This window comes from Gopherus flavomarginatus, chromosome 2, assembly GCF_025201925.1.
Source record: "Gopherus flavomarginatus isolate rGopFla2 chromosome 2, rGopFla2.mat.asm, whole genome shotgun sequence".
Taxonomy (NCBI): Eukaryota; Metazoa; Chordata; order Testudines; family Testudinidae; genus Gopherus; species Gopherus flavomarginatus.
In genome coordinates, this window is record NC_066618.1 from 43,345,560 (window position 1) to 43,369,304 (window position 23,745).

At 39.2% G+C, this 23,745-nt stretch overlaps 1 protein-coding gene across 1 annotated transcript in view; it reads left to right on the forward strand.

Annotated features, from left to right (window-relative positions):
* ITGA8 (integrin subunit alpha 8) overlaps positions 1-23,745 on the forward strand; it is a 182,056-nt gene that overhangs the window by 78,644 nt on the left and 79,667 nt on the right. Inside the window, exons 14-19 of the mRNA XM_050939513.1 lie at positions 6,488-6,533; positions 9,350-9,457; positions 20,068-20,123; positions 20,577-20,731; positions 22,253-22,390; positions 22,798-22,865. Of these exons, the coding sequence (XP_050795470.1) occupies positions 6,488-6,533; positions 9,350-9,457; positions 20,068-20,123; positions 20,577-20,731; positions 22,253-22,390; positions 22,798-22,865 (571 nt within the window). The remainder of the gene's footprint in view (positions 1-6,487; positions 6,534-9,349; positions 9,458-20,067; positions 20,124-20,576; positions 20,732-22,252; positions 22,391-22,797; positions 22,866-23,745) is intronic.

Below are 23,745 nucleotides of genomic sequence, written 5' to 3' on the forward strand. Positions count from 1 at the left end.
CACAGCCAGCACCACTGCAGAAGCCATGCCAAATTTCCATCCCTCAGCATACATCCTGTCAGATCTGGCACATAGATGGAGAAAGGGATGCTGGTGGAGGTGTCAGCTCACCTTCCCGAGCCTAATGCGCCTTTCTCTGCTGCATGTGGTTGCTACTTGTGTATCTGTTGATCATCATGTCCTGAAGCTCAGCAGATGGACTTTCCCTTCTCTTTACCATGTAAGGTCTTGCAGAATTAAGCCCTTTATTTGGACAAAATGAAAATCAGTCATGGAAATAACTAGGGTAGTTTAATTTCTGTAGTACCCTTTGAATTATTCATCTGCACCTTTACCTAATTCCATGCACGGAGAGCTTGTCTCAGGACTAAGCTCTGAGAATCCCTCCAGTTTGGGTTTCATTCATCTAAACTGAAGACTTCTGTTGTATTAATTTAGATGCAATATATAGACCCCAGGAGTCAAAGGTCACTGGGTCACAACCCAGTCACAGTCCAACATTAAACAGTTTTAAACAAGGTTTGGATTTTGCTATACAGAAACCTCAGAGTGCTTAGTACCATGGCAAACACATCATTAAAAGTCCTTTTAACTTTTTATTGAAGATACAGAAAAGAAGGAAAAACAATTAAAGCATTTGAAATGTAAAGTATTAAATAGGGCTTTCATTTTAACAGCATCCCTTGTTCCCTTTCTGTTTAGCTGGAGAGAGTTTCTGAAAGGAAAAAAACCTTGTTTGACAACCTTTTAGATGGCATCAAAGATGGTAATAGCTATCAAGAACAGAAGTTAGTTGAGATGGCCTGGAACTGTCATTGTAGTCGTTGTTAAAGTCTGATCCTGTTACTTAGAAGACAAAACACACACAAAAAGGGGAAGAAAGGTAGAAAATGGAGCTTCTGTCTCTGGTGTTGACTTTCACTTGCAACCTCAGTGCTTGCAAGACACATGGTCTTATCAGCCACTCTGAGACCTGGCAAACTTGTACCAGCATCGGGCTGGTTAGGGCATTGCTTTTAGTTTCGTCTCTCTGGTAAAAGGCTCACAACAGGGTTGCAAAATATGCAGTCTTGGACAGGTAAAATAGTATCTTATTAAACAGAAGGCAAAAGGAGAGAGACAGGAAAGAAAATTAGAAAGGTGGGCAAAGAAAAGGTCACACATGGCGGAGGAGGGGGGTAATGGAGTCTCACATCTCAGATGGTGGCTGAGATTTATCTTAAGCCATTGGAGGTGTCAGAGCCATCTGGGTCCCTCTCTCTGGCCCAGTCTGGTCAGGACATGTCTCAGGATTAGGACAAAGGTGGTCTGGGATCCCAAGAGATGATGGGGGTTGCAACTATGATGATAAAGCTCACTGCAGACAGCTGCTGCTTCTGCTAATTTTTCCCCAAAGTCTTTTCTTTCTAAGAACATAGAAAGGGAGTGTTGGGTGGAATAGGCCATCCTCTCATTATTTTGTCCACCAATAGACCTAACTTCCGACACACCTAACTTCTGTCCTCTGCTTCTGCTGTTTACCAGTCATAAACTTAACATAGTCCTTGAGTGATATCAGTAAAACCCTTTCTGTTTAAATTAGTTCAGTCTTTCTGTCTCCTCCTTACATCGTAAACTATTTTCTACAGCAGGTCATTGTGACAATTCATGAATTTACACTCACTTTCTACATCAGAGCTTACAATTAGGGTAAATTTTAGGCCCAATTATTACAACAGTTCTCAGTGGAAATGCCTCTTGAAATTTCTTTGGGGTCACTTGGAGCTTGTTTCCTGAGTTATGACACAATGGGGTTCTAGGACATTTCAGTCCTATGGATCACTTAGCCTGGCAGGGCCATTTTCTGCCAAGGGAGAAAGCAGCCAGGACATTCTGGGTCCAAAAGGAGCGGGAAATGGTAAGTTTTGAACTGACAATTTGCTGAATTCCCTTCTTAATCTGACTATTATGGGTATTCAGCAAATATTGATAAAGCTGGGGAGGATTTTAATGTAACCTTGTGGGTTACATTTAGATATCTTGGGAGAAAACTCCCCTCGTCATAAACCACCTGCTCTGTATCTATGAGAGGGAGACCCCATGTTGCATTTGTAAATATATGAATGTTTCTCAGGTGGGGCCCAGTATTGAGCATCCTTTGCTCCCAATGGACATGCTTCTGCTCCAACTTGTATAAATAGGAGCAGTCCATGGGGAACTGAGGCCATTCAGTACTTTGCCAGAGGAATGCAGCACCTTACAGGATGGGATCAGATAGATAATTTATCAATGATCATTTCTTTTCTTCATACGTATGTATAACTCCCATTCTCATCCATGGGCATTACTCAGGGGTTTGCAGTGGATTTCAGTTTTGGAAGTTGGAATTAAAGTGGAAACACTCTAATAGGTATTTCTTATTAGTGATTCATAGCCGATTGTTCTTTTTAAATTAGGGCCATAGTGACTTGCCTTTGTGAAAAAAGAAAACAAACCCTAACTAATGAAAAGGGTACAGTCTTATGTTCCAGCTTGCGAATGTTTTTCTTCAGGCTTCATTTGGAAGAGATCCTGACAGTTAGTTAAGATTACTTTTTTGCTGTGGAAATTCCAATTGCCTTGTCAAACATTTGTTTTTCAGCTAATAACCTTTGCATCAGTGACATTTCATATGCAGCAATAAAAAAGCAAGTAATGAAGACAACTTCCATCTATTTTTAGGAGAAGAAAGTTGCCAAACTTCAGATAATTTGGATGTCTTGCACGTATGTTTCACAGAAATGATTAATGGCTTTTCCTTTACACAACACACAATAAACTTACAAACTACTGCTCATAAATGACTCTGACATTATGCATGTTCAAAACTGTTACTTAGCTAATGAAGGGTTTGGCCTAACTCCTATCACTGTCGAAAAGGCTCTTTCCATTTAGTGCTGTAGGAGTTGGATTGGGCCCTAAATGACAGTGAAACAGAGTACAATGGAACTAATGCATTATAATAAACTGACCACAGTTGTTGTTGAATTCTGGATGGACCTTTCGATAAACTATTCTGTGTGAATGTACAGTGACATCATCTTTATTATCCTTATTTTAGATTATATACATCACCATTAACACAATCAGATCTTTTAATGTTTGCTTATTCACTCTAATTCCTCTGTTCCCAGCTAATAGTCATGCACTTTCAAGTTCTTTGGGGCAGGTCATGTTGGGGTCAGGAGCGGCTCTATGTTTTTTGCTGCCCCAAGCACAGCAGTCAGGTGGCTTTCGGAGGCTTTACCATTGAAGCACTTCAGTGTAGACACTAACTACACTGAGAGAAGAGGTTCTTCCATTGGCATATGTAATCCAGCTCTTTGAGAAGTGGTTACTAGGTTGAGAAAAGAATTCTTCCATTGACCTAGCACTGTCTAAAACAATTAGGTCAGCATAGCTATGTATCTCAGGTGTGTGGATTTTTCACACCCCAGAAGACAGCCATGCCGATGTACGTTTTTGGTGTAGACCTAGGGTGCCAAGATGCCATGATTTTGTTGGGACAGTCCCGATATTTGGGGCTTTGTCTTATACAGGTGCCTATTACCCTCACCCCATGTCCCAATTTTTCTTCTCACCCTTGCTGACGGGTCGCTCTATGTAGACCAGTCCTCCGACTCAGCACATTCAGGCAGACATCTGTCACCACTTCAAGCTTTTCTTTGCAGCCATGAAGCTTATATGGCTTCTTATATGGAAGCTCAGATTCTGAAATCAGCTGCTCTAACTTAAACCATAGCTTTAAAGCCTGCAAGGATAGATGATAGGTTTAATGAAGCCCCTATTTTGCTTGTCTTTTTTCTGTCTGTTTTTGATATAGTGTGAAGTTTCTTTCCCATTTGTCTTCTTGAGAAATATCTTATTAAATCCATTTGGATTATTGTGAGAGTCAGGGAACCCAGCTGGGTGGAAAATCTTAGGAGAGTTTTTGCCACATGGGCTGTTGTCTTGTGATGCCTCACCTCACAACATCTTAACCAAGGAGGTAAACTTCTCTTCAGGTTCCACTTGCCCAGGCTTCGAGTCCACTGAGAGCTGTCTGAGAGAGCCATTATCACAAAGGGAGCGCCTAAGTGCCTCAAGGGGAGAAACGTCTCACACATTCTCACCTCCATTGAAGTGTGCTCTCCAGTGAAGCCACTGGAGTTCCAGCAGTGTAAATCCAGTTTAAGGAGAATCAGCCCAAGAGTGGCTGGCAGGGATATGTTACTCAACAGAGAATCTGTAGACTGGTTTACACACTATGTTTGCACTGGTTTAACTAAATTAATTTAACAAATTTAAATTACATTAAAATAACTTCCGAGAGTTTAAAAACAATGAGGAGTCCTTGTGGCACCTTAGAGACTAACAAATTTATTTGGGCATAAGCTTTCGTGGGCTAGGACCCACTTCATCAGATGCCTGGAGTGGAAAATACAGTAGCAGGTATATTTATACATAGTACATGAAAAGATGGGAGTTGCCTTACCAGGTGGGGAGTCAGTCTAACGAGACAATTCAATTAAGAGTAGAATACCAAGGGAGGAAAAATCACTTTTGCAGTGGTAATGAGGGTGGCCCATTTCAAACTGTTGACAGGAAGGTATGAGTAACAGTAGGTAGAAATTAGTATGGTAAAATTAGGTTTGTAATGACTCATCCATTCCCAGTCTTTATTCAGGCCTAATTTGGTGGTGTCCAGTTTGCAAATTAATTTCAGTTCTGCAGTTTCCCTTTGGAGTCTCTTTTTGAAGTTTTTTGGTTGAAGAATTGCCACTCTTAAGTCTGTTATTGAGTGACCAGGGAGGTTCAAGTACTCTCCTACTGGTTTTTGAATGCTGTAATTGCTGAGGTCAGATTTGTGTCCATTTATTCTTTTGCATAGAGACTGTCTGGTTTGGCCAATGTACATGGTAGAGGGGCATTGCTGCTGGCACATGATGGCATATATCACATTGGTAGATGTGCAAGTGAACGAGCCCCTAATGGTGTGGCTGATGTGGTTAGGTCCTATGATGGTGTCCCTTGAATAGATATGCAGACAGAGTTGTCACTGGGGTTTGTTGCAGGGTTTGGTTCCTGACTTAGTGTTTTTGTTGTGTGGTGTGTAGTTGCTGGTGAGTATTTTCTTCAGGTTGGGGGGCTGTCTATAAGTGAGGACTGGCCTGTCTCTCAAGGTCTGTGAGAGTAAGGGATCATCCTTCAGGATAGGGTGTAGATCCTTGATGATGAGCTGGAGAGGTTTTAGTTGGGGGCTGTAGGTGACAGCTAGTGGCATTCTGTTACTTTCTTTGTTCGGCCTGTCTTGTAGTAGGTGACTTCTGGGTACCCTTCTGGCTCTGTCAATCTGTTTCTTAACTTCATCAGGTGGGTATTGTAGTTTTAAGAACACTTGATAGAGATTCTGTAGGTGTTTGTTTCTGTCTGAGGGATTGGTGCAAATGTGGTTGTATCTTAGAGCTTGGCTGTAGACAATGGATCATGTGATGTGGTCTGGGTGAAAGCTGAAGGCATGTAGGTAAGTATAGCGGTCAGTAGATTTCCAGTATAAGGTGGTGTTTATGTGAGCATCACCTATTAGCACTGTAGTGTCTAGGAAGTAGATCTCTTGCATGGACTGGTCCAGGCTGAGGTTGATAGTGGGGTGGAAATTGTTGAAATCCTCGTGGAATTCCTCAAGGATGTCCTTCCCATGGGTTCAGATGATGAAGATGTCATCAATATAGTGCAAATAGAGCAGGGGCATTAGGGGATGAGAGCTGAGGGAGCGATGTTCTAAGTCAGACATAAAAATGTTGGAATACTGTGGGGCCATGCGGGTACCCATAGCAGTCCTGCTGACTTGAAGGTATAAATTGTCGCCAAATCTGAAATAGTTGCGGGTGAAGACAAAGTCACAAAGTTCAGCCACCAGGTTCCTAGAGTGTGCCACTACTGGGTCTCTTAAAGACACAGACCTCCCTTGCAAATTAAATGAATATATGATTATAATTTAAACTATAAAATTTACTTTCTTTATAGATAGATATAAAAATACCTAAATTAACAAACATACAATTCAACTAATAAATCAGGATGGGATCAGAGGTCACCAGGAAAAAATGATTTAAACTACATTAATTTAAACTGTTATGAGATTGTCCACACAAAAAGTTGCATCTGTTTGCCACTTATTTGTGTGTCAGACAGGTAATGGTTTGGAGTAAAATATGTGGATTTTTTTAAAAAGAGTTGTTTCCCTTCCAAGACAAGATGGAGAGAGGCTGAGCCATGGATGACTCTGTGTTATATAGGCTGACAGTGAACTAATATGCTACCATGGCAAAAATGTGAAATGTTCTTCCTCACTATGGTCTTGTAGAATGACCTGGAAAGTAGCTCATTTGTTATATGTAATTGTATTTTGAATATAAATAAATTAGGCTGCAAAATTGTGCTGGAGGTTAGCTAGTAGTTCTTACAAAATTATTTTGTGTTTTTCCAGATTTAATAGTAGGTGCATTTGGAGCTGGGAAAGTAGCTGTTTACAGGTATGTGGTAAATTTTATGGAAGTTTTGTTTTACAGCTCAAGCAGGAGATCCGCAAGCAATCTTATTTCGCATTTCTGTGTTCAGGGCAGCCCAGAGGATTCAGGGGGCCTGGGGTCTCTGGTGGCGGGGGGCCCATAATTCAGCGGCGGGGGGTCTTTCTGCTCTGGGACCCACCGCCGAAGTGCCCTGAAGACCTACAGCAGGCCCCCCCCCCCGCCGAATTACAGCTGAAGAGGGACCCACCACCAAAGTGCCGAGTCTTTGGTGGTAATTCAGCGGCGAGGGTCGGGGCAGAAGGCCCTTCTGCCACTGAAGACTTGGAGTGGAAGAAGCTCCGGGAGTCCGGGCTCCGCAAAAGTTTTCCGGGGCCCCTGGAGCAAGTGAAGGACCCCGCTCCGAGGGGCCCCGAAAAACTCTCGTGGTAGTCCCTGCGGGGCCTGGGGCAAATTGCCCCACTTGCCCCCCCTCTCTGGATGGCCCTGTCTGTGTTACTTTGTACTGTATGTAAATAAATGATAGATTATAGTGCATTCTTAACAGCAAATACCATAGTGCTATAAGTCCCTCTTCAACATGCTTATCATTCTCAGAAAAATTCTCCATTTTGGTTGAAAGTGCCTATCTCAGTCTCAGTCCACAAACAAGTGTTTTGATGAAATCCTTCTACCAACTTTGTTAGGCAAGGCAAGAAAAATAACACTGTCCCCATTTAAAAATTGTAACAACGCTTTTTTGAATGGAGCTGAGTCCCAAATAATTGAAAATGAAAGCTTTAAATGTTTCAGGTAAAGAGTCCTTAATGAGGAAGAATTAAAAAAGCCATGTGACTGAAGAGATACTTCCTACCACGGCCTAATGGCGCCTACTAATAATTATAGATTTTCATGTAGCCTTGTCTGCTTAGTAACACTACGGTGTGAACTACTTGACAATGACAAGCACAAGGACTGCTGCTTTCAGACTGCTGGCAAGACCATTTTTATGAGGGAGAATGTATTGTTTTAATGAAACATATAACAAAATAGCTCCCTCTTTATAAACTTGCCTAAAATTCAAAGTCAGGAGTAAAATCACAGTGGCTAATGAATTACAGATCCCATAATTTTAGTCTCCAATGTGTTTACTATAGTTTTCTGCAAATCCAAGCTTTTATTTAAAATAAATTACAGCTCTCAGAAACTTAAGACAAAATCTGTTGCTGTTCTGTTAATCGAGCTGTACAGAAAACTGTGCCCATCCAAACACTGAGCCGTCCTGAGCATAAATAGTGCAACGGTGCCGCCAAACTGCCTGGCTCTTTGTAGCCTTCTGTTTTTCCCAACCCTACACACCTGCAATGACAGGGCATGATCTTACCCTAAGGTTACAAATGTAGGACATCCAAATGTTAAGAAATGAAAGGGTAACAAAACTCACGTCGGTAGCATTAGGTCAGTTTGTGCATTACAGCAGTAAGTACAGTGGACTGATGGTCCATTTCCCGGAACCTCATGGAACCTCGTGTATAAAGTATTACCATGATGATCTGGTATTGTTTTGCAACCACTGTGCAGTGGAATAAATGACCGCACAAGATGCAGGGTACTGGAGAATCAGAATTAGTATATATAGATCTACATTTCATTTTGCAACCCAAACGGGGATTTGTGCCATTTGGCAAGTTAATATTATGAGCACCTCATCTTTTTTCATTTCCTGACATTTGAGTTTTAATGTGAAATTGGTATTGTTGGACAAACATGGCTATTTGCATTTAATAATACAAACTGAAGCTTGTTTGAGAAATTGTTTTCCCTGCTCTACAAAAATGCAATAAATCCTTTCATTTTTGAGGCCTCAACTGATGTTACAATGAAAAAATATCACTACAACACCAATTGTAGATTAAAACTTTAAGGATAGTGATTTATTTTTATCAGACTCCTATAAGTTAATGTATAATAAAATCATACTCTGTGAACATGTAATAGAACTTTCTCTGTTTCCAACTCTGTTATAAACTACTTTAAATTATCGGGTAGTTAATTAATCACCAGCCGTTACTCATGGATGCACCCTGTACATTTGTTATCACAGCAGCCATATATATCCATCTTCAGCCGCTTCTTCTGTTAACATTATCCCTGGCTTCCAAAGTCAAACGGCTCAAGATCTGTCAGTTAAGTTGCAGCCTATGGCTGATTTAAGATATATCCTAAGAACTTCCGTTGTAGCCAAATCACATCCCCTTTTCAGAGAGAATCATGCACAGTTACAGAGACAGCAAATCTGAAATATCCTTTTTTTTTAATCAAGGAAGAAAGATGACAGGGTTGTAAAACAACTACTAAGAGACTGCTATCAGCTGTGCAAATGTGTAGCCTAGTCCAGGTTTCAGAGCCTTCAGGGCAGAATTTGACCCTGTGTGAGCATTTTGATATAGCTGGCGGGGGAACAGAGCTTGCTTAATGGATCTTGTTGCACATATCTGTCCTTTGCACAATTATGCATCTGTGTCTGTCTACTGTAAATTCAAGTTCCTGTTTTAGTGATTTGTCCTGGTAGCTTGTAATATTTAAGAATTATCAAAATGACCAAATCTCTGCAAAAAAAGAGATTACACTTTCTGCCAGAGAGAATCTTCATTTCTTCAGGAAAGTGAACAGCAACAACAAAACTCCCATCCACCTGAGGGACCATATTTACAGCTGCCTTTAAGATAATTGTATTATTAAGAGGTTAAATGTTTGATCGGCAGTCATGGACCTCTCTTAATTTGCATAGTGACTTATTCCTGCTGCGTGTGTTGACCTTTGTTTCTCTCCCTGACTTGTAGAGCAAGACCTGTTGTGACAGTGGATGCTCAGCTCATGCTGCACCCAATGATTGTAAATCCAGACAATAAAACTTGTCACATTCCTGGGTCTATGATTATGGTGGCCTGGTAAGTCAGTGATAAGACAAGAAATCTTTCTCTTCTTGTTCCAGACATCTTTCTAGTGTCTGTGCAGGTGCTCGGATGCTGCAGTAACAAGGGCAGTATTAGAACCCAACCAACATAGAGTAGAATCAAATTATTTTCCTTGCTTCATAAACATTTGAAATGTAGTAGCCAAGAGCCCAACCCTGTGAGGTGCTGAGCACCATCGTATCCCATGGCAGTTGAGGATGCTCACATCTCATAGGATCATGCTCTAAATTCAAATGCAGTGTCTGAGAGTGTGGAACATAGACCAGATTGGATGGAAAACATCCAATAACAAAAGTGAACCTATTTCCCTGTTTGGTAAGAATGCAGTTGTCTATTGAGCATGTATAAGATATTACATTGATGCTACATCCCTGGTACTCTATTGACTTAATGTGCTACCACTTTGGTTCACCTCATATTTTGTATGAGGAAGCAGAATGCTCGTCCTCTTGAGGAAGCGACGGAATGCCTTGTTTTGCACTCCTATAACCAGTTCCAGAGGAAGTTGTATCCAGCTCTTTTTGGCCAGTTGGAGTCTTGCTTTCACTCAGTCTTTCAAGGTAGTATAGTGTAGTAAAGGGAAATGAAACAGAAGAAAGAGCGGAAGCTCACAAAAAAGGCTTATTTATTCAACCCAAACAGTGAATACTTAAAAACTGGCATTATTCCATGTTAGCATTTTGGAAACATTCGCCATCAATGTGGGAGATGTATTGTTCCTTCATTGTTCACGTGTCATGTTCTTCATTTATACATCATAAGGTGAATAATACCCCAAATACAAAGAAACACAGCACACTTTTGTTATAAACATTGAGCTATAGAATATATATTCTTTATAAAAAATAGATTTTTGGAAAGATTCACCATTTATTAATATATGTTTCTTCATTGTCTTAAGAGCAGTAAGATAAAGTAACCTCCTACCAGCAGATGGAGACAGACAGCTAGAGCTGGTTGGAAATTTTCTGCCAGAACATTCTTCTGTCAGAAATTCCTGATTTGCTGAAAGTAAAAATTTTTTGAAGAAATGCTGCCTTTCATAAAAATTCATTTAGGAAGAAAATTTGCTAAAAGACATTTTAAAAAGTGTTGACCTTTTCAAAATGTAACATTTCAACTTGCCATTTTGAAATTATATATAATAACAAAATTGGAATAATACATTTCAACTAGCCAAAATTATTTATGTATTTATTCATTTTTGAATTTCTGTCTGTGAGAAATTTCTAATTTTTTTGTTTTCATTCTGGAACAGAAGAAATTTTGAAACTATGAAACTCCCCCAAAATAAAAATCTGGTTCCTACACAGCTCGTCGGGAAATATTAAAATATTTCTGTCATGGGTCACATTCCAAATGCAATATATTATTGGGAGAAGAGAATGTACTACATGGATAAAGTTATTCCTTTAATACTTATTCTTTGTACTGGAATAATCTGAAAGGTGTTTTTGGTTTATATCTACAAGAGTTTTACACATAATTCAAGTGTCTTAGTAGAAGGATGATTACATTTCTGGCTATTATATTATAATCTACAGTTCCCTAAAGGTTCAGCTTCTACTATACAAAGTAAATTAATTCAGTCTCCCAAAATGATTGAAGAGCAGCTGTTGATTTTCCATGCTGTAATTTTTCTCTCTCGTTGATATAACTTTGTATTGTACATATGAAAACAATTAGTAGAGAAACTCCAACAGGCAAATAATTCTTCCATCCCATGGGATAGATTTCTGTATCTCTTAGCCAGCTGTGCAACTTGTGTGAAATGCCTGTTGACTGACATTTCAAAATTAGAAGAATGAAAGGAAACCATCCTACCAGAAAAGTTTCAGGAAGTCTAAGAAGATTTGGATTACTGTATGCTTTCCAGTATTAGGAAAATATTGTTTTAGCCATCATCTAAGATTATAAAACTAAAGTATAGGGCAAAATGCCATAAACACATACAATTTGATTTTTTGTTCTCTGCAAAATTCGTTGGGCTTTATCCTGATCTTTTATGCATGTACAATTTTACTAGCATGGAATCTGTGTTACTTAGAAGGGCATCTACTAAAGCTGAGGAAAATATTCCTAACAAAATTCTCTTCATGCAAAAATTGAGTTAAGAAAATCATCACAAATTTGCCACAACTTTCTGAAATTCAAAACTATTCAGCCAATGTCCCGTGGAAGCTTTTCACTATCTAGATGTTTGTGAAAAATCAAAAAGTCAGTTCCTGTAATTAAAATAAATCACACTTCTGAATTTTTGAAAGGCTGTTGGAATAGTAGTCCCCAAACTAAATAGTACATTGAACACAAGACTGGGAGCCAGGGAGACCTATGTTCTGTTCTTACCTCTGCCTTGCACTTATCACTGTGGGCGTAGGAACTAGGAGTGCAGGGGTGCTGCAGCACTCCTGGGTTCTGCTACCACCCCACATGCCCAGGGTCCCGGCTGTCACTCTGTGTGCTTAGGGTTCCAGCTGTCGCCCCATGCCCAGGGCTTTGCTCCCAGCCTCAGCTCAGGGGGGAGGAGGGAAGTAGGACAGGGGAAAGGGGACTGCCTTTTAGCACCCCCATTATTAAAAATATTCCAGTGCCACTGCTTATCACAATGATATCTGAGCACCTATTGGCCTGACTGCTCTTTTACACTTTAATCACACTTTACAAATGGTATTTAGTTAGGCCTCACATTTATGTGAAGTAGGCAAATGGGACTATTCCCATTTTAGCAATGAGGGAACTGAAGTTCAGAGAAGTTAACTGATTTGCCTAAGGCTTTACAACCAAAAGGTATCTAAATCAGGGTTAGAACTCACGGCCTAAATCTGTGAGTTTTGATTTGAATATCTCCATTTCTGGGAGACTAATCTGAGGCATTTTGGAGAGTCTAATTTTCAGAAGTGCTGACTGTCCACTCTCTGTAAATCTATCAAACTATGGTAATCCCTCACACAAGCATTTTACCGTTTCTAGGCCTCCACTTCCCACGCTGTAAAATGGGGTGATGTTCTTTGCCACAGAAAAAATTGCAACTTTGTCATTAAAATTTATCATCTAATCCACTGTTGAAATGGTTTATTGAAAATTTTCAGTAAACCAGGTTTTCAGTAAATGAAAAATGGTTATAAAACTTTTAATAATAAATAAATAAAAAGTAGTGACAATTTTTGGAGGAAAAAAACAAAGAGTGAGTCAGTTTTGAACCTTGCAAAATGGAAACAACTCTGACATTTTTCTGGGGAGTTGTTTTCGGGGAGAGGGAGTTAGTAATCTTTGATCATTTCTAGTGCTAAGTACTTGCTACTCCAATCAGTTCAAATGATATGATCAGTATCCCAGAAAATATGGATTTAGGCATTTGAAAACTTTGGTTGGAGTGACTTGAATGCAGATTTCTGTGGATTAGGCATGGGGTAATGATTTTTACCATGGCAACCTGAAAGTATACTAAATACTGGAGCTTCTAAAGGCGTCCTAAAATGACGAATATGAGGAGTTACGTTTTCCACACAGAAATTGCTGACTGTTATGTGTTTGAGTGAATGGTTCACCAAAATAGAGGGATATCTGCCTCTGCAGTTCAGCTATAGATGGATTCATATGTGGCAAGGCAAGGATTCGTATGTGAACAGAATAGGAGTCTATAGTATCAAATCTTTAACCACGTTTCCTTTTGTGTTGAATGAATTATCAATAATAGTAAATAAGTAGTATTAAGAACTGACAATCATTTCTGTTTATCGTATTGATATGTCCCCAATCAAATTCTTCATGCACTACATAGCTCCACATCAACAAACCAAAATTAATTTTTTCTATTACAAACTTCAGTTCAGGAGAGATGGATGAAAATTGGAATTTCCCTTCCAGGGAAAGGTCTGATATTTCGAGACAAAAAAAATGTTCCAGATCAGGGGAAAAACCGGCAATTTCAAAAATTTCCATAAAACAGAAATTCCAAAAAAGTTCAAGTCAGGACCACTGAGTCATTTTGTTCTGACTTTTATATGATCTATACCTCATAATTATGATCTAGTCCATGCATTTTACTTCGGCTAAGATACTAAGAATAGAAAAGTTTAGAATGATACTGAAACGCTAATTAAAGGTTAGGAACATTCTGTAGATTAATCAAAGACCCTATTCTGTTGTCATAAACACAGCAAATTATAATGCATTTCATATGACAGATCAGTTGCTCAGCTCTTAAGTAAAAGCCAAGGCTCATTCTTCCCTTCCATAGAAAACAGAGCCAAGAGGAAAACATTTATATGAAAGACTTGAACTTTTGCTGTTCTGCCAGTACACTGCATCCTCCCCTGTGAGAGGCAAGCCTGGCAAGACTATGATGTAGGCACAGGCTGAGTCCTCCAACACCCATACTGAGCAGAGAAAATGTAGTTTAATCAAAATCAACATGTTTGGTGGGAAATTTATTGTTTTATTTAGATAATTTTGATGCATTTTGTTTTGCTTTTAGAGTCTTACAATATTAAATGTAATATATTACAATATATACATATATTTAAGTGAATATTTAATAGACTATAAAAGTCCACATGAATCTAAATGATAGTTAAAACATTTTAATACTATCACAATAGAACAGGAAAGCCAAACTATTTCTTTTTACCTTTTCCCAAGGAAAATTTTGTCAAAATGGACACATTCCTACAAAACATGTCTCTTTCAATGAAATTCCATCTCTCAGCAGAAAACTATTCTATCAAAAAAAATTCTGCAGTCCAGCCTTTCCACACTGTGGCATGTGTAACCTACATCACTCCTTGTTTTTGACAGACCAAGCTTTGAGTCTCCAAGCTTCATAAGGTGGTGATTTGTGACTTTATACATCTCTCCCAGGGGATGGATAACGGCTAGGCATTAATTGAGTCACAAGGCAAAACCAATGTATTTTAAATAATATTTACAGATATTCACAGTCAAATATTCAGCTGGCACAAAAGACATGAGTAACTATATATACACAGATTCACTAGCTTTTGTTTGCTCCTAATTTCAAGGCAGAAAACTTATAATAAGATAATTAGAGATGCAACTGCATGTATCATATCTCGTGATCACTTTTTAAATTTCTATAATAGTTAGTTGTGTTAGAATTAAAATACACCGGTGTGGGTTTTTTACATCAGGTTGAAGGGTATAGATTTATTTCAAGCAAACTGTTCTGTTGTCTTAAGGTTTGGAGGAAAAACATTGTTGTTTGTTCAGTCATGGCTTCATTTTGTAGCCACCCACTGTAGCTCTCATGGTGGTAGCAATAATAGACACTATATGGCAGACAAGACTCTGGTGTTCTTACCTCCATGTCATCCAAAACTGATGATACAGACAAGGCCATACAGTTAAAGGACAAAGATGCCATTTCCCAGTTGTTTCTTATCTACAGCAGTTCTCTTCCTTTAATTGTTCAAAATTGTCCTGCTTGTTAAATAATCACCATACCAACTTGCATTTGTAAGAAGTTTGAAAGTTGAACTCATTCTATTTTTCCACAGAGCTATAAATCAACTTTCCAGATCTCAGAAACCCTTCTGACTCCAGTCTTGCTTAACTGATCTAACTCTCTTGGCCTTACTTATTATAAAATCTATTATTTTTAGCTTTTCCCACTTCTTACAAGCATAGAGTGCCGCATAGTACAAACAAGCCCATTTAAACGTCACAAGATCTCCCTTAAACACAATGCTACTTTCAAAATAGTTAATTTACCACCAATCTCATGATGTTTATGACTAAACTGCACGATCTCTTCAGAAATATTTCTGCACTAAATATTCCCAGTGTCAAATTTTGTGCAATTTATGATTTCAGAGTTGTGACTGTGCTGCGCACCAGGATGGCACAAAGGGCACAAATTGGATCATCCTGTTTCTAAAGCACAGCTCACTAGCACTTGAGCTAAAGGAGCTCATATTAGCTGTGCTAGCATTTCAAGGGCCTATGATGTGCAGTTCCAATTCCATCCAGAAGTGGGCAGTAGTACATATACGCAGTACCCAGTTCTTCACGCTAGCATGCAAAATAAATACTAATATAGTTTAAATTAATGATCCAAAATATCACTTGGATTTGACCAGATACTAAAAGACAAATCCTCCACCGGTGTAAAACCTCATAGCACCATTGAAATCAATGGAACTGTGAGGATTCCCATCAGCAGAGGTTCTGATCCTAAGAGATGAGTTTTTCATTCTCTTGATTTTTACACTGTATAATTAAATATAGTAAACACCACTTAGAGTTTGTATTGCTAAGCTCTGCTGTGTCGCCCATACCCTGTGTACATACTGCTAAGTGCCCCTTTCAGAAGGGTAGGGTGCCATTTTCATGTATATCCATAGTAAAGTCTCTGCTCACATAGTGTGAAGGTGAGCACGTGGACCCCAACTGCAGTTATAGGGGAGGAACGGAGGGGCTGTGCATAAGGCAAAGGCAGTTATGCTGCTGCATCCCTGGCTGTGTAGCCACTAGATCTGGTCAAACATTTTCCTCCAAGTTTCATTGATTATAAATGACTTTTGGGAGCAAAATGATAATTTTCATGAAAAATGAACATCATTTGAAATTTTCTGATTTTTTGCAACAGAATTATTCTAAATGAAAATTTTCACTTGGGGGAAATAGAGAGACCAGAGGGAAAAAGAAAACAAAATTGACAAAATTCTCATTTAGAATCATTTGAATTTGGTTTGTTTCATCAGAAACAGCTGCAAAAAATTTCAAATGAAACAGAAATTTTTCATTTTGTTTCAAAATTATAAAGGATAATAACTCCTGTTTTCAACCAACCCTAGTAGCCACATCTTCTGCCTACTGCATCAATGTGGGGTGAGGGGGTAGTATACAATCCACCTGACCGAGGGAGCAGGACCAAGGTGAAAGAGTTTAGGGGACAGACTCTAAACAAGGCATATTCTTTTCTCAGAGAAGCAGTATTTTACCCTATAATAGTATGAAGACTATTGCTGTTAGGTTTGCTAGGCATCCAGTTTTCAAGTAGAATGCCCAGTTGAAAAGGGACCATGGCATCTCCAGTCAGCACGGCTGACCGGGCCGTTAAAAGTCCGGCTGGCGGCACAGCAAGGCTAAGGCAGGGTCCCTGACTGCCCTGGCTCCGCGCAGCTCCTGGAAACAGCCAGCATGTCCCTGCGGCCCCTAGGCGCAGGGGAGATTAGGGAAGCTCCATGGGCTGCCCCCGCCCCAAGCGCTGACTCCGCCGCTCCCATGGCCAGGAACAGCAGCCAATGGGAGTTGCGGGGGTGGTGCCTGTGGGCACGGGTAGTGCACAGAGCTAACTGGCTGCCTCTGCTTAGGAACTGGATATGCCTAGGAGCTGGACATGCCAGCCACTTCAGGGAGCCGCAGAGAACCAGGGCAATCAGGGAGCCTGCCTTAGCCCTGCTGCACTGCCAACCGGAAGCTGCCTGAGGTAAGTGCCAGCTGGCTGGAGCCCGAAGTCCCACATTCCAAACCCCTTGACCCCAGCCCAGAGCCCCTTCCTGCACCCAAACATCTCATCCCAGCCCCACTCCAGAGCCCGCACCCCCAGACAGAGCCCCTCCTGTATCCCTGCCCCAGCCCAGTGAAAGAGAGTGAGGGTAGGGGACAGCAAGTGACGGAGGGGGGGATGGAGTGGGTAGGGGAGGGGCCTCAGAGAAGGGGCGGGGCAAGGGTGTTTGATTTTGTGCAGTCAGAAAGTTGGCAACCCTACTGCTGCTCTAAAGAGAGTAATATCCTCTCCACATGTTTCAAAGACAAAGCATCTTGGGCAGGAAGCCATGGGCAGTGAGGCAATGTTGCTGGTTATGTTGTCTCAGCTGTGGGGAGCCCAGAAGTGGAGGGGATCTTTGCATTCAGTTAGAGACTTCTGGGGCCTCTTGAATATGCAGTAGATCTCTGCTCAGCAGGGGTGCTGGAGGACCCAAACACTCCCTACTCCATAGTTTTTCTGGCCCTGCCTCTCAGGGGGGAGGATGCAGTGGACTGACAGATCTGCAAAAGCTCTTCCATGTAAACATTCACCTCCTGGTCCTATTCTTCCTGGAAGGGAAGGATGAGCCTTGATTTTTATATAAGGGTCAGTCATACAAGTACGTGAAGATCTCAGTCATACAAGTACATGAAGATCTGCTGCATTTATGAAAGCAGAGTAGGATCTTGGACTAAACTACAATGTTCCTAACCTATCTTTAACATATCATTGTAATTCCCAGCTCTTCAAAATACATTAACATTGTATTGTTTCAATAATTTCTTTTTTAATTCAAACTACAAAAAAGTATAATGAATTTTAAAGTAGTTTTATGTAAGTCCTGCTTTAAATATAAGTACTATGCAAATTTCCTGATCTTAAAGGGACACCTTAATCTTAAATTTCACTTAATCTGAGTGAAATGCATCAATTTGCAAAGAACCCCTCCACATCAGCCTTCTTGCACTATCCCTCGGTCAGCCAAGGAAGGGGATTTTGACTTGTGAAGCAGTTTCCCTTCTGCTGCAGGGCAAGAGTACATTGTGATGGGTTTATACCCAGCACGCTGTCTGACACAGTAGCATAGCTACACCACCAGGGGCATTGACAGGGCAGAGTCAAGATTCTGCCTACTCCCTACAGCTCCCACCCACCTGAGTTGGGGTGGGGCGTAACCACTCCACAAAGTCTGATTTCCCTCTTGTGCAGTTACCTGTTGTGCAGATAGCTGCCACAGGGGTATAAGAGGGCACTTTGTACCTCCTTACTTTCCTGCACGGCTACCCTAGCTGTGCCACAATTTGGCCTATAAAGTCTGATGACTAAATTCTTTGCAGGTCAGTTCAACAAAGTATATGTTCTCCATTTAATGCCCACTCTCCCTGTCCCATATATTTAGAAATGGTCAATTATTCATCTCTAATTGGTAATTCTAGGAGAAATGAAAATAGGCCCAAATTTGCAGTTTTTCAGGGGAATTGGAATCAACACTTCTAATAGCCTCTGGAGCCTATGGTGAAGTCTTGCTTAATGGAATGAAGGAAATTGTTTGCCCTGAAGGAAGATGTTGAGTAAGGTCATGTGAGTTATATGAATCCCAGATGTGGCACATTTTTATTATACTTGTCAGAGGAAGCTGATACGCAGTAACAATATGATTAGAGGTTATTTTAGAGGTAACATTACTAGTTTTGAGCTGACTACATGACTATGTTGGTACATACCATAACATTAGTATAGTGTTTAAAAGCAATGACCAGTTCAGAAATGTTTGGATTTTATCTAACTTGTTGTCATTGTCTGACGTGAAATGTGCCAATTTTATAGTTCCAATGCTGATCGGGCTCTGTGTAGACTGATTGTAATAATCTCTAAGAATCACTAGTAACTAGGGAGATTTTCAAGTTTTAATATCCCACCCTGCAACCCTTACTCAAATGAGTATTCCCATGACTAACTATGGGACTACATATGGGAGTATGGGTTTGCAGAATTTGGACTTCAGTAAGAAGTGTCAAGTACTAGACATCAAGAGCATGTTACTAAAGATGGGTTTCCAGTGGTGTCTATTAGCAGGAAGTCAAGCCTTTCTAATAGCATTAACCCTGTTATAATGGTTTAACGGATCATCAGTGGTTATTTGTGAAAGCTTTTGAATGTAATTTCATTAAACAATTATATTTTGTATTGTGTAATAAAACATCTCTTTTTAAAATGAAACCTTTCCACAACCAGTAATACATTTTATGGTTTCACCTTTACGTACTTTGATTAGATAAAAAATAATGGATTTATTAAGGAAAATATATGCACTAGAATTTGCTAAAATAAAGTGCTGTAAGTCTCTGTAGTTAGATAAGATCGTCTCTTTTTTAATTTTTCAGTATAAGTCAGGATCAGTGACATGACATGTAGAGGAAAGAAAGTGGGCAGTTTTAAATATATAACTTAGGTGGCTATGTGTTGAAGTTGTGCAGTATGATTATCTTTAATGACATGGATGTTGCTGTCTATTATGTGGAGAACAGCGTTTGCCATGGGATTTGAAAAGCACACACCAGAAATAAAGCTATTAGCATATAGCTTCAATGCATTTATGTAATAAATAACAACCACTGAAAAATTAATTTCTCTGACCTTTTACTTTAGGGCTTGATCTGATAGGCAACTCCAGCAAAGTTTTAAATTGAAATGGAAAACTCTCTGGTCTGATCTCTCATTCCTTGTGCACTAAAAAAAGTTCTGTTTAAGTATTTGGGTGAATTCCTGGCCCCACATGGGAGTTTTAGTCATTGATTTCAGTGGAATCAGGATTTTATCCTTTGAGGTTTTTGGTGCTCAAGGAATACATGATTGTGAGCAGGGTACATGCACAGATACTTTTTTTAATTTCATCATAAGAAACTGAAAAAGGACTGTGTGTAGGCTGCTTGATACAGAGCTAGTGAGACAGATTGCTGAATTGGGTCAGGACAGTGAACGCTCTGTAACAACTTTTGAGATGAGGGGAAAAGTGGACTAAGAAATAATAGAATCAGTGACTCAGTACAAAGCTCTATCGTTAATTATTTTTCTTTGTTGCTTTTTACAGTTTTACTGTAAGAGTCTGTGTGGCTTTTGAAGGTCAAAGTATTTCAGATAAGATAGGTAAGAAAGTTTTATACACCTATGAATTTATGTATGGCTCATTGATTTGAGTTGGATATTTTGACTGCATTCAAAGAATACAGCATTGAGTCCTTTATAAGTTAAGAAAATACTGCCTGTTTTTGTTTTGTTTATTTAAACTGAGCAATTTATCCAATTGCCAAAATAAAAGCAAGAACTTGACTATTTTGTAATGCTTTTAAAAGAAAGAATCTTAAGAAATAGAAATTGTGTACAGTACATGTTGACTGTGAAAATAAAGTTACAAAGATTAATTCAAATTATACATATTTTCTACTTTGGATCAATGTCTAGTGTGCTGTAATCTAGCAACCCATTTTGAAATGAAGGCTTTGAGTTTTACTGGAAAGAGTTTGTTATTAACATTAGCTATAATTTTGTTCACCATTTTTTCTTTCCATGTTAAATGTTTAATTTACTTACATTCTCTAGCACTGCAAGCTGAACTGCAATTAGATTCATTGAAACAGAAAGGAGCTGTTAAAAGGACCCTCTTCTTTGATTACCATCAGTCACATCATTTCTTCCTCATTGTGACAGAAAGACAGAAACAGCTCCATTGTCGGGCCTTTGTTGTTTATCTCCGAGTAAGTTGTTTAAAATATTCTTGGCTGTTATCTCATAGTTTTAGTATTATGGGAGGAATAAATAAATAAATAGGAAAATGCCAGTCATGTTATTAATCTCAGAAATACAAATGATCAAAAAGTAAGAGCATTATCATAAACATTCTATAATCACAAAATTAAATGTGAGAAAGACCTATTAGGTCACCTTGTCCATTCCTTAGTCAATGAAAGATAGTTTGTCCAGTTGAGTTCAAGGAATAATAATTAGATCTTGAAATTTTAATAGAAACATTTTCAGCAAGCAACAAACAAAGTTATTTGGATGTAAACAGTGGCACAACACACACTGATGATTTTCTAGTGCATAAGAACAAAACACTGAAACTCATTAGAAAATAACTATAAAACAGAAAGACTTGGGCAAATCAGTTAAGCTCTTGGTGTCCAAATTTCTTCAGCTATGAAACTAGGATAATAATGGTTACCCACCTTTATAAACCACTTTGAGAACTATGAAGGAAAAGTGGGACATAAATGAAAAGTAGTAATGATAATGGTGACTTATCCTCTCTTCATACAGTGAACCCCTCTTTTTCTTATTTGACAGATCTGGAGTCCTAAATAGCTAATATTAAGCATCTAATCTGCTTAATCCACTTCTTCTGTGAAGGAAAAAGAAGTGAGGGTTGTCAGTTGAGAGAGTCACCACATCCATTTTATTCAGAATCCTTGGAAGACCCATAGCAGCCTCGTGGGCATATTTCCACCAAATCCCAATAGCTAAGAAATATATGGATCCCTCTGACGTATTGCTTTAAACCTTTGTTCAGCATAGCTGTCTAGTCTGAAGAGAGAGTTTAGTAGAGCTGTCATTTAGTCTTTGTCTTCTCAGACAACCTCCAGGATGACTACTGCTCCTCAGTCTCCAAGAATGGGGCTTTGTGGAGGTATATTTATGAAGGAGAAAAGATTAGTGTTGCTCACCTGTAGTTGGAACTGCTTAATACACTGTCTGGGTAGGCATTAAGGCGACCCTGGAAGGGCAGAGGAAGTGAGGTAGGGAAAAGAAGGGCTTTCGCAGTATATAAGGGGCTGCATAGGCAATAAAGATGGTGGACTTTTACCAAGGCTGATGTGTATAAATCCTTGGTTATGGAACAAACCAACAATATTGCCTCCACAGATCCACACGTGCCCTCCCTCCATTCCTACCAGGTGGTCAAGAACTGATGGGAGTTTTAGATACAGCCTCATTCTAGGCTACTGCTTTGAAAAAGTTCTGAGTCTACGCAGCTCAGCAAGCTACTTCCAGAGTGTGGGTCTGTGGAGGCAATGTGTTCTGAGAACACCAGTTACAGGTGAGTAACCTCGCTTTCCTAACTATACTACATAATCAAAAAATGTCTTCAAAGACACTCTTCAAAGAATCATTGTTGGATTCCTTCAACAGAGACAAAACCCTGAATTCGTGGCCGTTATTACCTGGCCTTTAGCAGCCATTTTAAAGTGTTGTTTTTATTATGTGATTACCTTTTACAGGATGAAACAGAATTTCGAGATAAATTATCTCCAATCAGTGTTAGTTTGAACTACAGCTTGGATGAATCCACTTTTGAAGATGACCTAGCTGTGAAACCAATACTGAACTATTATCAGGAAAGCACTGTTAGGGAGCAGGTATGGACCTTCCATGCAATATGTTCTATATATAAACATATTATCTGTCGCATCTTTCTTAAAATAGTGTATCATTGTGTTCACAGAAGTTATGCAACAAGGGTTTAATTAATTCAGAATATGTATTTCATGGGAATAGATTATCATGCATCTTTTAAAACTCCTCCAGAACTACTGTTTTGATTGCATTGTAGAACATGTAAGCCCCAAGTTATGGTGGGGAAAAATTTGAAAGATTCATATCTTACAAACCATTACATACATAGTCATTGAAATTACTCATGAGGGTAAAGTCTTGCAGAAATAACCCCTTCATTTGTGGCATTCCTGGTAATAATCAAAACAAGGAAGTGAATTGATTTTTTTCAAGGAAAAACTCTAATACCACCGTTACATATTTTGAATAGGCTTACATTCTGGTGGATTGTGGAGAGGACAACATGTGCATTCCTGATTTGAAACTTTCAGCTACATCGTAAGTTTAAAGAAAAAAATATATGTGCTCTACCTAATAGAATACAGGTGGTCATTAAAACAGCTCAGAAGAAAATATAGACACTTCTAACTGCCTTAACTACTAGATGAAATGTGAAACTCAGGTCAGTTGCTGGCTATGGCAATGCTTTCTTACTGATGCCGAGTACCAGGTTTCCAGATTTTTGTCTGTTCTCCTATTTCCTCTCAAGGACAAAGAAAGATAAATCCTATATATGGCTATTTTTATCTATATATCTGTCCCAAACATTCACTGTCCTCAACAATGATAGGGAAACATACAACCAAACAGCTCTGCTTCCACCCCTGAGTATCAGTAGATAATATGAATTGCTATTGCAAAGGGCTTTTCACTTTATTTGTTTTTATGGCCCACTTGTTTTTGTGTTTGGCACTTGATTCTCAACATCATAATTTAGTTAAGTCAAAAACATGGGGGAAAGGTTATAGGTTGGGGCAGCAAGGAATTATAATGGGTCTAGAGTTGTGCTGTCAAGAAACTAGAGAAGGCCATCAGAGGCAAGCATCAGTGTGGAGCCAATGTGTGTTTGTTTAAATTGTTTGACTTGAGCCTAAATGAAAAAATTTCAATTTTCTTGATGAAACAAAAAGACAAAAGTCCCTCTTCTGAATCAGGAAGAATGGGGACTCGAACTCAGGACTTCCTAGGTGAATGCTCTAGCCACCACCTCCTTCTCTTCTGTTTTGTGAATAACACCTAAGTCTCCTTGTGAATCTAGCTCAGAATTTTTTTTTAACTTTTTTGGCTGAAACTATATAGCAAATTTGTGACAAATTCATGAATAGTTTTGGCTGACCTGAAGCTGCATTTGCTGGTGAATAAAATATTAGTCTGAAAA